Source organism: Oryzias melastigma, linkage group LG22 (assembly GCF_002922805.2).
Source record: "Oryzias melastigma strain HK-1 linkage group LG22, ASM292280v2, whole genome shotgun sequence".
Lineage (NCBI taxonomy): Eukaryota > Metazoa > Chordata > Actinopteri > Beloniformes > Adrianichthyidae > Oryzias > Oryzias melastigma.
In genome coordinates, this window is record NC_050533.1 from 6,598,717 (window position 1) to 6,612,602 (window position 13,886).

The 13,886-nt window shown below is 38.6% G+C and overlaps 1 protein-coding gene and 1 long non-coding RNA gene across 2 annotated transcripts; one reads left to right on the forward strand and one right to left on the reverse strand.

Annotated features, from left to right (window-relative positions):
• Positions 1-511: 511 nt before the first annotated feature.
• On the reverse strand, positions 512-6,194 carry LOC112143912. The gene is made up of 3 exons (XR_004947065.1): positions 5,662-6,194; positions 712-839; positions 512-609 (listed from the first exon to the last, which is right to left on the reverse strand). It is a non-coding gene; the product is annotated as an uncharacterized LOC112143912 (long non-coding RNA).
• Positions 6,195-6,415: 221 nt separating this feature from the next.
• LOC112143874 (beta-1,4-galactosyltransferase galt-1) lies at positions 6,416-13,441 on the forward strand. Its single transcript, XM_024268103.2, has 5 exons — positions 6,416-7,026; positions 10,180-10,805; positions 12,001-12,331; positions 12,405-12,580; positions 12,663-13,441. Exons 2-5 carry the CDS (start codon positions 10,207-10,209, stop codon positions 12,898-12,900), a joined length of 1,344 nt encoding a protein of 447 aa, XP_024123871.1. The 5' UTR covers positions 6,416-7,026; positions 10,180-10,206; the 3' UTR covers positions 12,901-13,441.
• Positions 13,442-13,886: the final 445 nt, after the last annotated feature.

Genomic DNA, 13,886 nt, shown 5'->3' on the forward strand with positions numbered 1-13,886 from the left:
GGGAAATGGCAACCAGGGAAGCCACAACAGTCTAAAACTTCCAATGTGTACGGCAAGTCCTGAGAAGCCAGTTCAATGTCAAGAACAAGACCTGGTCAATAAACAGTTACAGACTGCCAGTCATCAAAAATCCTCCAGGAAGTGTAACAATATAACAGCAGAATTTGAATTGAAATGGTTTATTTCAAGCAATCAAACAAGAATACATGTAAGGTACAATCAACCAAGCTATAGATCCGTACAAAGATACGTCAGACATAAGAGAAATAGGCATCAAACTTATATAATCGGCTCAATCTTTCCATTTCCTTTACATGAAGTATCATTTTACGGTTCATAACTTCTGATCAGACATTTTTTACCATTCTAACACAGCTACAGGTCATTAAAAATCTTTGTGTATCAATAAATCACATGAATATGTGGGTAGATATAACATTATCTCACGTTTTATCACAACTTTAGCAGATCTATGATCAAGATTCACCAAAGATTGTCATGCCTGCCCTGCTCCACCCCCTCAAGCCTTGCCAGAACGTCTCAGTCTTACAGCCAGGACTACATAACCCCTCCTCCTCCCTTCGCTGCTGTGTTTCCTGTTGCCTCATCCTGAGAAGAGATCACAATCAATTCCTTGCAGCCACTACTCCATCTTCAAGACTGTAAGCTACAGTAAAATCTACATTCATCTTCCTGTTGGCCACTGCTCACCTGTTCCCACTCCACAGAGTTCTGCACCTCCTGGTGGCTGGAGGAGATCACTACACTGACTCACCTGTTCCTGCTTATGCTCTTGCAGTCTTCAATAAATTATTGTCTTGACCTCAGAACCACCAAACCTGACAAAAAAAAAAACAGATTGTTTTTTTATCAGAAAAATAATTAATGAAATAATTAATTCAACATTTATATATATGTATATATATATATAACATATAAAATGTATGATACAAATATGACTGATAAAAAATGTATATATATACATATACACTGTATATGTATATATATATATATATATATTTTTTTTTCTTCACTTAGAAAAAATCATTAATAAGAAATCAAGTGTCAAAAATGGATATGTAAACATGAATCCACTTTAAGGACTTTGGGTAAAGGATGTGATTAAGGCGGTAGCTCAAGGTCTGTTATTATACATAATACAAATTAATAAAATCCATCCATCCATCTTCCTCCGCTTCATCCGGGACCAGGTCGCGGGGGTAGCAGTCTAAGCAAAGATGCCCAGACTTCCCTCTCCCTGGCCACTTCCTCCAGCTCTTCTGGGGGGACCCCGAGGCGTTCCCAGGCAAGCCTAGAAACATAGTCTCTCCAGCGTGTCCTGGGTCTTCCCCGGGGCCTCCGCCCAGTGGGACATGCCCGGAACACCTCACCAGGGAGGCGTCCAGGAGGCATCCGGATCAGATGCCCGAGCCACCTCAACTGGCTCCTCTCGATGCGGAGGAGAAGCGGCTCTACTCCGAGCTCTCTCCGGGTGACTGAGCTCCTCACCCTATCTCTAAGGGAGCGCCCAGCCACCCTCCGGAGAAAACTCATTTCAGCCGCTTGTAGTCGGGATCTCGTTCTTTCGGTCACGACCCAAAGTTCATGACCATAGGTGAGTACTGGAACGAAGATCGACCGATAAATTGAGAGCTTTGCTTTCCGGCTCAGCTCTCTTTTCACCACAACGGACCGGTACAGCGACCGCATAATAGTGGACGCCGCTCCAATCCGCCTGTCGATCTCACGGTCCGATCTTCCCTCACTCGTGAACAAGACCCCAAGATATTTAAACTCCTCCACCTGAGGCAGGAGCACTCCACCCACCGAGAGAGGACAAACTACCTTTCTCCGGTCGAGAACCATGGCCTCAGACTTAGCGGTGCTGACCCTCATCCCAGCCGCTTCACACTCGGCTGCAAACCGCCCCAATGCATCCTGGAGATCCCGGCTTGATGGAGCCAACAAAACAACATCATCTGCAAAGAGCAGAGATGAAATCCTGTGGTCCCCAAACCAGATCCCCTCCGGCCCCTGACTGCGCCTAGAAATTCTGTCCATAAAGACTATGAACAGAACCGGTGATAAAGGGCAGCCCTGCCGGAGTCCAACATGCACCGGAAACAGGTCTGACTTACTGCCGGCCATGCGAACCAAGCTCCTGCTGCGGTCGTACAGAGACCGGACAGCCCTGAGTAAGGCTCCCCGGACCCCATACTCCCAGAGCATTAATAAAATGTTATATTAATATGATACAGACCACAGGTGTTAGCGCCACAACCAAGTGGCTGGGATAGTGTACAGAATAAAGAGGAGTGTGGAATATGAACCTCTGAAAGTGGTCCAGAGCTGTGGTCCCCAACCTTTCTCAGACCACGGACTGGTTTAATGTCAGACAATATTTTCAGATACTGGCCCATATGAGGCTTTTTTTGTTTTTTTTCCTTTTTTACTTAACATTTGAAGGTAAAGTTTCTTTTCATCAAATATGGTTTAAACTTAATTTGTACTCTAAATTTTGTGAAGGAGCCATTAAAACATGCCAAAAAGGAAGCTACAAAATTGGACACCAACTTCAACCTCGTTTGACCTTTAAGGTGCGGCAGATGAATAAAAAAAGAAAAACAAAAGTCACAAAGGCACGTATTTTCTAAATATAATCATGAACGTGAAAGAGGTAAAAACTCCTGTTTTCACCTGTTAAATTTAGATTTATGTTTTATCAAGTTTAACGCTCTTCTCCTGATTTTTCACCAGTTTTTTCTTCTAAAACAAATTTTACAAATATGTTTGTTTCTTGTTTCAATTTAGCAGTCAGCACAACTGCTGTAACCCTCCCACTATCCTAGGTACGTTGACGTTCGAAATGGGGTTATCTGGACCCCACAAGACAGCATACTGAACTTTTTTTTTATTAATAGATGAGTATTTCATCAATACATCAGCCTCTAATAATCACTTTTGCTGTTTAGTCTTTGTTTTTAAAATTCTACGCCATGGTTTCACAGCTCCCTGTCTCTTTGCCTCTGGCCACTCCTATTGTGGAAGAGAAATGTTTGTCAAACAACCATCTACTTGTTCCATGATACCTGTACCCCAAATCTATGAGGATTGAGCCTTTAAAGAGTTTATATTAGTCATGCGTAATCTTTATTTTATTTTTAAAATTCCTTAAATTTAAATCTTTGACAATCAGTCCCAATATTTTCTTTTAAATTGTTCTTTATTTTCTTTATTTATTGTCTTTAAGTCTTGCAAAAAAGCACTGATTTTAAAGAAATGTTACTCCTGCAGTCCTTTAAGTTTTGTTATTTTGTTTTAGAAGAAGACTGCAAAAATTATCTGCTGCCTATCTATATCAATTTGTTTGTTTATCATTTTTTTTCAAAACTTTTTATTATTTTAGGCCGTGGTGCAGTGGTAGGGCAGTCGGCTCCTGAACAGAAGCGAGCGGGTTCGACTCCCGCCTTGCCCGCCCATGTGTCAAAGTGTCCTTGGGCAAGACACTGAACCCCGAATTGCCTCTGGTGGGGGTTACCGCCAGTGTTCAGCAGCGGACCCACCACCAGTGTGTGAATGTGTGAATGGGTGAATGGGTCTGACTGTGAAACGCTTTGGGCCCTTGAAGGAGGGTAGAAAGCGCTATACAAGTATACACCATTTACTATTTTATTTTAATTACAGTAGCTATATACATTTTTTACCAAAATTGTTCCTGTTGCTGAAAACATGCGGGCTACAGTGTGATGCCAATGTATGAAATGGATTTTATAAGTTTAAAAAATGAAGGTTAGATTCCTAAAAAGGTTTTAAGGAACAAACATTAACATCAGTTACCTCAAAGAAAAATAATCCAGTTTGTTTCAAATGGTTCAATCACATAACCGACAAATCAAAATAGAATATAGAATACGCTAAATATAATAAATGATCCCCCGTGAGGTTCCGCTGGGGGATCAGACCAGAGCGCTGTGATTGGTGCGTATTTTTTTTTTTTACGATTTTTGTGTGTAATTAATTTCAGGCTGTTGTAATTTTAATTTGTGCATGTGTAAATTGTATTTTTTTTATCTTGTAATTTTTTTTACTTTTGCATAAAACATATTATATGAGTTACAAATCAAGATCACGCACGCACAGATCTTAATTTACGCACAAATCAAGAATTACGCACACACAAATCAGACTGAGTCTATTTTCTCTCCATATTTTAAACCAGGGTGGACAAACTACGGCTTAAGGGCCATATATGGCTCATTAAACTACTTAATCTGTCCCAAACAATTCAGATTATCCGTAATAAAGCTTTATTTTCTGTGTAGTTCAGGTGTCTCCCCATACAAATAAATTCACCTTTATTCAGCGTAAGAGAAGTATTCTTATTGACCATTGATATTACATCTGCAGTCACATCCTCCTCCTCATCACAGGGCCTGGTTCTGCCCAGCAACAATGTCTTATCAAAATTTGCTCAAGGTCGTGCCGCTGGGAACCTTCCGCCAGCCTCCCGCTCCTAGCAGGATGCAGTACCGACGGCTTCCAAGTGAAAATTGTTTGTGCAGCACTATAAGAACGAGATAACTCTATTCTTTATCAGATCGATTGAGTGTCTTATCACCGTGAATCTTTTTATTTTGTTGAAGAAATACTCTGCAAACACAGTTGGGTTTTGTTTCTTTATTTCCACCGGAAAGAGATTTTTCCACAACATCAGACACAGAAAGTTATTCTGCGTTCATGTTGTGTTGGAAGATTTTTTTAGGTTTTCCTGATATTCATGTGTGATTTCCAAGTCAGGCAGTCATTTTTCTGATTATTCCAGCACCATATGAATGCAGCATTTCCCTGAGGAACATTAACCCATTGGTAAAAATGGCACAAAATGAGAACAAAAAACACCATTTTGAAATAAAAACTCCAAAATGTTCACAGTTCTTTTCATACTTCTCATCTGATCTAATTTCTCCACTTAGACTGTTGAACTGGTTTTCACACCAGGGCAGCAAAAACACACTGGGATACAGTCTGCAGTCAGAACATAATTACTTGATTATTGGTGCAGGTGAAGTTTAAATAGGCAATGACATGACATGACCACAAGGAAAACACTTGAGAAGAATCTTCAATAATTGGGAGCACACCCATTGGACAATTAGCCTAGACATTTACTTCTCAACAACTGAAACAAACAAACTCAATTCACACACAGAATCATGGTAGACAAAAACACAGGTCAACCCAGACAGTAACTTTTAAACTGCAGCAGTTTTCTCAACTTTTAACAAAAGCATAAAATACACCACAACTGATGTCCCATTTCACTGAACTGAATTCTTTAAAATATATCTAGCACAGTTTTTCCTTTTCTCCCTCTCTCTCCCGGTGAAGTCACACACACTCGTCTGTCTGTAGCTCCTGCATGAACAAAGCCCTGTGAGCACGAGCCTGCAGCCTCTGCACGTGTAGCTGCACATGTAGCTGCATGTGAAAAAGGCTGTCTTTCAATTAAATTATTCAATTAATTTTTACGGATTTAACTTTTTATTCTGTTTTTCCCTTTAGTCGCCTTTTTATTTTTCTGTTAAAAGTTAATTTCTCACATCCGGATGGAGTTAATTTTGTCATTGAACTCAAGTTTGGTGGTTCAAATCGTCAGCTCACCTCCTTCCTGAAAGGTTCACCGACCGTGGCCACGGACTCTCCGACTGGAAATCCCCCAAAGAATGCTGGAATCCGGCTCGAAGGACCAAATCGTCATTAACAGAGTCGGGAGCCGAGTATTTCTGGCGAGGAGAGCTGCATGTAGGTCATTGAACTATTGAACTATCATTGAAATCATCTCAACTTTACTTCTGAAGACTTGCTCATCAACGATGGAGTTATTTGTGCGCCTCTCCCAGAAGTCCGGCTCTTCGGCTTGGAGCGTCCAGCTCTGCCTGGGAAGCTCCCTCCTCAGCTGGCTGTCATAGTAGGAGAAAGGCTGTCCATCCACCAGGACCACCGTCACAAACTCTGGGAATGCGGGGATTCCTGCCGCCGCCGTGTGCAGGAACCGCAGCGAGTGCGTGACTGATCAAAGGAGAAGTGTTTTGTGGTTATGACTTCATTATTCATCGAACCCTTAGGGGGAACAAAGCGGTTGCGCAACTGCTAACGTCTATATTCGGGTGCGCTTAGGTGAAAAGGGAAGATAGTTTAGTTTCCCGTATTGACCACAAAATAAAAGGATAAAACGAACAAAACAAAAAAAAATGTTTTTCTTAAGCAGAAGTCAAATAAGATAGAAAGTCTGCTAAGAATTAAAAAGGACAAACTTTTTCTTTTAAATTTAAGTTAATTAGGACAAAATAAAAAAATATATATATATTTTCAAAATAGGTCACTTTTTAAAACCATTTTAGGTCTTTCATTTAGAAAAAAATTACCAAAAAACTCAATTTGAGCTCCATCTCAACTAAAGTTTACTTTTATTTAACACTAAACAACTTTTAAATTAATTTATTAGTATTTTAGTCTTGGAAACCCTTGAAAAATGCATTTACAAACAGTGAAGAAATGGTTAGCAACACAATTTCTCTGTTAAAAAATGATAAAACAGGATAGAATAACTCACCAGCCGCTGCGCTGTTAATGCTGATAAAAATGATGCTCAAAAAGTCCAAAGTCGTCATTTTCTAAGCAGATAAAAAGTCATAAAGTAACAAACCTCAAAAATAACTTTGGTTTTTGCCTCCGATGAATCCGGTCTCTGCGCGCTCAATCACACCTGTGCCCGCCCAGCATCATCTCAACTCCGCCCGCACACGCACTCAACCCGCACGCGCTTTCATCGGAAAAAACCATAGACCGTTTGTAAGAATATTCATGTCAATCAAAAAAAAAAAAAAAACCTGAAAGGTGTCACAAGGCAAAATGTGATTGGTCGATTCTCTCCAATCAGCCCATCTCTCTCTGTCTCTTTGGTTCCTGAGTGACCTTGATGCCGCAGGTCGGATCACACCAGACCCCAAACCTTCTCGCTCACAGGTGAGTAGCTTACTTTTTTATGATTAATGCAAAAGAAAAAAATGTCAGAAATCGACTTTTTTAAATTTATTTTGTTTTTAGACTCTCAGCTAAACTTAAAATCATTTAAAATGTAATTTAAAGTGATCTCTGCAGTAAACATGTATCCGTCTTAACAAGAATGTCTTTGAATTTGTTTTTTGTTGTTAAAATCTGATAAAAGTTACAATTGTTTATTCAGAAAAAAAAAACATTTTCCGGGTTTGGTGGCTTCCAAAAATATTGATTCATTTTTAAATGGGAGTCAAATTTCTTCTGTGCCGCACAGGTGCAGATCATGTTTCACGGGGCAAACAGGCTTTCGCACGAACACATGTCCTGCTTTAAAGACGTGCTTCATACCCAACGTCTAATTAAGTTGCATTACATCTTTTTAAATGCATTTAACTTTATTTTATTGCCTATTGAAGGAAAATAACTGTTTTATCATGAGTTTGAACTGATACTGTTGGAGGCAATAAGTTTGTGCTTTTTATAATTACAGCAAAAACACGGTGGTTTAAAGCACTTAACTTTTTTTAAACTTCGTTAGAGCTGCAACCAGAGATGTTATCTAATGAATCTGTCAATAGTTTGACATTTTAATGGGGTAAATTTGCAACGGTAGAAACGTTTTTGCAGCATCTGGTCAAAGTGTAATAGAGAAACTAATACTTGTTGGGATTTTGTTAAATAAAAGTTTTAAAATGGTTGACGTGATGCCTCGAAAGAGTTGTGCATCAGGAAACATCAAACAATTAAAAAAAAAAGTTAAAAAAGCTGTGCCACTTCTTTAGGTAAGTATCATCCAGAAAATCTGACATTTCAGGTTTTTCCTGCTGATAATAGTCTTCATCGGGAACTGGAACTAAACAGTTTTGCTTTTTGCTTCATGTTTTGGCTTTACTGAAAAACACTGTACATAAAGGAGTTGTTCTCTGAAGACAAAAGAATTCTATCACAACTTTTTTCTGCCACGTCCTTTTTTTCTGATCAAGATTCTAAGATATGCAGAACAAAAAAAAGAGCAACTCGATGGACGGCTGAGTTTAGGACACATCGTTTGAAATGCAATAAAAATAGAAAAAAAAATATGACTTATATACATAAACAAAAATGTTGAATTATTTGACTTTTGTAAATATGTAGGACTTACATTTGTATCAAAATTTTAACAAATATGTGAAAGAAGAATCAATATTTTAGATTGATAAACCCTAAATACAAATTATTATTTTCTATAATAGCCACATATATTGAGCATTTTTAAATAAGTATTAGTTCCTTTTTTTAATTTCAAAATATGCAATATAACGTCAAATGGGACCAAATAAAAGGAGGAAATGTCTGTTAATTTTCACTTCTTTCAAACAAATGTAGAACTCTTCAAACCTTCCAAAGAAATTCAAAAAGCACAAAGAGTTGAATAGATTCCCCTTTTATTTCTTCTTTGGCTCGACATTTTCAGAAGTATAAAATAAGTCAGAAACTAATTTTTTTTTTACATAATAAACTGAATGAAGTAAAGGTATAAACGTGCCAAACAAACATCTGGAATGGGAGACAGGATCTCTGTAAAGTGGAGAAATGAAGGCCTGATGGGTGTGTCTGCACACCGAGCGCTTTCCTACTCGTAGGCAAAGCAGACACGACAAATCTCCGCCTCCGAAAGAGCTGCTTTGCTTTGAGTGACGGGAGATTCAAATTCCAAACTTCCTGATCAGACATCAGTAAAACATTTGAGGAAGCTTAAAGAGAGAGAGCTGCCTTTTCCCCTGATGGAGGAGAAAGACATCTGTGGAGATTGTTTCCGCTGGAACCCAAAAGGGCTCAAGTCAACTGAATATCATATTTATATAGTTTATACAAGCATAAAAGATGTTTAAATATATATACTTCATTATTTTTTAATAATAAGTTGTAGGGTCTGCAATCTTAGAACAACAAAAATTTAAAAAACGTACAAATTATTACAATAGATTGTATATTGAGCTATATAAATAAAATAAAATTTAATTGAATTAGGGAAAATAATGCTACTCCTGCTGCCCTTTTAATTCCTTAAAGTCCCCCTATGACAGTTTTTTTATTATTATGATCATTTTAGCCAAAAGTCCAAAACCTAAATGTCTTAAAATCCATTTTCCATGTTGATCTGAAGCCTCTGTTCCCAAAATCTCCTTTGAGGGGGCGTGGCTTTTAGAGCTGAGCTGAGTAGCCCCGCCCCTGACCCTCCCTGTCTGATTATGATAGCATGCGAGGACTGATAGAGAAGCTGTAATATATTGGTTAGCGACAAGCATTTTCACAGAGACTTTTGGGGAATTTCTGGAGTTCTCAAGTGTAGAATTGCAGATTAGGACAGTTCAACAAAATGACAAACGTACTATATAGTAGAGGTGGTCTAAAAAAGTAAGTTATTAGATGCATCAATTATAATCCATAAATCATAATTTATTCATATGTAATTTTATGGATTTTAAACAATCAAAAATTAATATTGTTTTAATTAAGAGTAAGAAGTGAAATGGGGCATTTTTCACTCTTTTTTGAAGAGCACGCAAACATGGCTGACCTGGCAGATTCTATTATAGGACGTCAGAGTCAACAGCCAATAGGAAAAAAAAGAAGTACTAATGTAAGCTCTGTCGGACAAAAATTAAATATGTAGGGAACACAACAAATTTGAAAAATTGTATCGTATGGTTTCATCCAAAGGAGGATGATGATAGAAACCTTTTGGGCGTTACTGCTGTGAGCACTTCCAAATAAGTCAAAAACTTCTGCCGTTGTTGGAAATTCAAAGACAACCCAGTAGCATGTACTGAGATGAAAGCTGAAGTCATAGCAGCAGCTGTGAAACCCGACAGGATAGCATCAACGTGTGACGCTTGGACTCCAACCGCCTCTAAACCAGACCTCACAATAACTGCTCATTTAACAGCCGAAGACTTGCAGCTAAAGGTTTTTAACCGTACTACACAGTGCACTATTTGGTGAAGGAACCTACAATTCCTAATTCCAGTGTCCAGAAATGTCTTATTTTTCTATAACTATTGTGGCTCTGTACAATATTTCCATTAACAGCCTTCAAGAACCACCTTTGTGACATTTTCGTTCTGTCTCCCATTTCAGTTCTACATCAGGTTGAGAATCATTGGTATGAATACCAAGACAGGAAACACAACCTGCCTCTGGAAGAGGGATTTTGTCCTTCTCATATTTACTGTGGTCATGGTCATACTCCTCTACAGCATGGTCACAGAAGAAACAACTACAGTGAGGAGTCCAGTCCCAAAGCTACAAGAAAAAATCTACCCAGTGCCGATCTCTGAGGAGAGCATCACTCCGCTCAAAAACACCAAACACCTCCTGGTGTCAGCTTTCATGGACCAGAGAATTAAGGGTTTTGACATACGTATCATTGGGATATTCAAAAGAGACTCCATCCAACCTCTTCACTGCTCTTTCTGCTGTGGTAGTGTATTTAACCAAACCACTCCTGCCACTATTCTCGTACACAGTGACCACTTTGGTTTTCCTTACGGTGCTACAGATGTCCTGTGTCAGATTCCCCAAAACTGTGATGCTTCTCATGTCACTCTTCTGACTAATCCTTCAGCTAACGCGTCTGAACACACATTTATTCCTATAAGAAACAAAATGAAAAAAACAAGGTTCAACTTCACCGTCTGCATCTCTACCCTGTTTGGAGATTACAACAATGTGCTTCAGTTTGCACAGACTCTGGAAGTTTACAGGTAAGACAAACTTGATATTAAACTGTTTCAAGTCCACTTCTTTCTTTGTATTACTATAGATTTGATAGAACAGGTTAGCAGGAGTTTCTGAAATCTCAGTTTCCTGTTTCTGGTACGATACAGTAGAGATGTGCGATCCATGAATGAATCGTTCAAAACTCAAAAGTCACTTTACTGACTCGAGAATCATGATTTCCTGTCAGCATTTCCCCCTCTGGCTCCACATACGACCACCAGAAGGAGCCCTCTCCTGAGTATTGACCCTGCACTCCCTCTCTACACTCAGCCAGATCTCCTCAGCTGTTTTCAATCCACCTCATAACTTCCAGTGTATATAGTCAGCCTGCAGTCACCAGCTCAGTGCGAAGTCTTGTATTGCCCTGCATACATCTCTGAGCGTTTCTATTTACTTTGTCTCCTGGTGTTGATCTCTGCCTGTCTCTTTGGTTTCCTGCCTCGACCCACGCCTGGACTCTGACCACGCTTATGTCTTGCCCTTGTCCATTAAACCATTTTGCATACAGATCCAAACGCCTCAGCCTCTTCGTCACAGACTCATTAACTGACTAATTTCCTTCAACCAGTAATGTAACAAAACTCAAACTCAGTTGATTCCCGCCCCTTATTTAGCTTATAAAATATTTTCCCTCATTTGCATTTTATGTATTTTCATTTAATTTTTCCAGAAATGTAGTTTGAAATTATTTTTTCTGTCCCACAATGAAATGATTTGTTTTAAATTTTAATAATTGATTTAGTAGTATGAATAATTTAGATGTAACATGTCTTACTTGCACTCTCTGGGTATGTGACTCGATGACTCAAATGACTCGATTCACTTTGGTGAGTGACTCATTAAAACTCGAGTCAGTGAAAGTAATCGAGTGTACCATCACTACTGTACGGGAGAGCTCATATAGGAAATGTCTGAAAGTCAACAGGAACATCAATTTCACATTTATTTTAAGAAAAAAAAAATTCTTATCTGATAACAAACTGCTATTTTTTTTAATAAGATTAGCTTTTCTCTTAAAAAAATTTAATTGTTTTATCATTTCAGTTTTTTTATTTTTAGTATAAACTTTCCTTGTTTCTAAGTGTTGGTCTCTCTTCCATGTAACTATTTTAATTTGTCCCTATTGTTAAGTTACTGTCGATTTATTTCATGCTCCAAGGAGTTAATTCCTGTTTTCAGGTTGCTCGGTGTGGACAGAGTGGTGATCTATAACACCAGCTGTAGTCCAGAACTGGACCGTCTTTTACGAAGTTACAGCCAGGAGGGTTTTCTTGAAGTGGTTCCATGGCCCATAGGCAATTTCCTGACACCATCTAACGGTTGGAGATTCCAAGATTTTGGAGGAGACTTGGAATACTATGGACAGCTCGTCACGCTTAATGAATGCGTGTATCGGTCCATGGAGCGTTCACGCTACGTCCTGTTGAATGACATAGATCAGATCATAATGCCGTATAAACATGACAACCTGGTCTCTCTGATGAACACGCTGGAACCACAACATCCAAATGTAAGTCATCTTGAAGGGAAAATATCTCTGCATGCTTTACGGTTGAATTCTCATCCATTTTCTTGCTCTGTAGGTCGGAGCGTTCTTTATTGAGGAACACATCTTTCCATGTAAGCACTTTGAACCAAGTCGGAAGTTTCATTTTCCCCGGTGGGAGAAAGTTCCAGGAGTTAACATTCTGGAGCACATCTACAGACAAGAGCCTGACAGAAGTGTATACCATCAATACAAGATGATCGTTAAGCCAAAGTACTTAAACATTCCAAAAAACCCAATGTTGAAACATAGAAAGGGCTTTGTAATTTCATGAATTTTGATTTCTGTGTTTTAGGTCTATAGAGCAGACGTCAGTCCATGAAGTCCTCAAGAAGTTTGGAGAACTTTACAAAGTTCCACCAGACGTCTGTCGCATGATTCACCTTCGTTCAGGCCTGCAGGGATTTTTGAATGTAGAGGAGCTTAATGAAGACAAACGACTTTGGGACTTCCAGGAAAAACTGATTCCTAATGTGGACAAGGTGCTGAAGAGAGCAGGAATGATTCCAGCGGAAGAACAAAACAAACTTTGAAGAACAGGAAGTTTCCTATGATAAAATGCTCACATTTGTTTTACTTGGTTTTAGGACAAAACATTGGAATATGGGATTAAAAATATTTACAGAATCATATAAGGTGGAGGTTGGGCATACTTTACCATGCACACTCAACTGTACCAAAGTAAATATAAAAAAAATGTTTTTTTTTCATGAGGAAAGGTCATTTGTTAGCATAAATGTGTGTGCAATAACTGCCCAATTGTTTCTAAAAGATGACCCATGAAATGATTCTCAGGGTTTATAGAAAAACCGACCAATAATGTGAACATTTATGTTTATGTATGGGTTTGTTTATCTTCAGCACTCTGTATTTTTCTGAAACTCTGTTTTCTGGTGTTGGAATTTTAGTATCTAAAAAATTAATTGGATTTTTGTAGTGACAAATCATTCTTATAAAGAACTTGTTGCACCACTGTAATCAGAGCTTAATATTATTGCTTAAGAATGAATGTGGTTGTGTGTCTGGGCATTTGGCTGTGGAACAGTCTAGAACAGGGGTGTCAAACTCAATCGCACAAGGGGCCAAAATCCAAAACACACCGAACAGGATAAATATTTACTGAACACTCTAAAACTACATTTTTAAAACTTTGTGAATGTGAATGCTGTAAGCTGAACTTGGATGCTGAAGATGCTGAAATTGATAGCTAAAAATGCTGAAGCTGATAGCTGAAAACACTGATGTTAATAGCTGAAATCACTGAAGCTAAAAGCTGAAAATGCTAAAGCTGATAGCCAGCTAAAATATTAGCTAAATACCAAATTAGCCTAAGAAAAAAACAAACAAAAAAAAGTCAGCCAAAGCAGCTAGCATGTAGCTCAAAAAATAGCTACATTTCAAAAAAGTGATACATCACAGTTTAGGAACAAGTTTAAGGCCACATAATCGTTCTTCGTTGTTATGACTGAGAGACTGTGAATCATTTCAAGGGAATTGTGCTCAAGTTCTGCAACTCAAC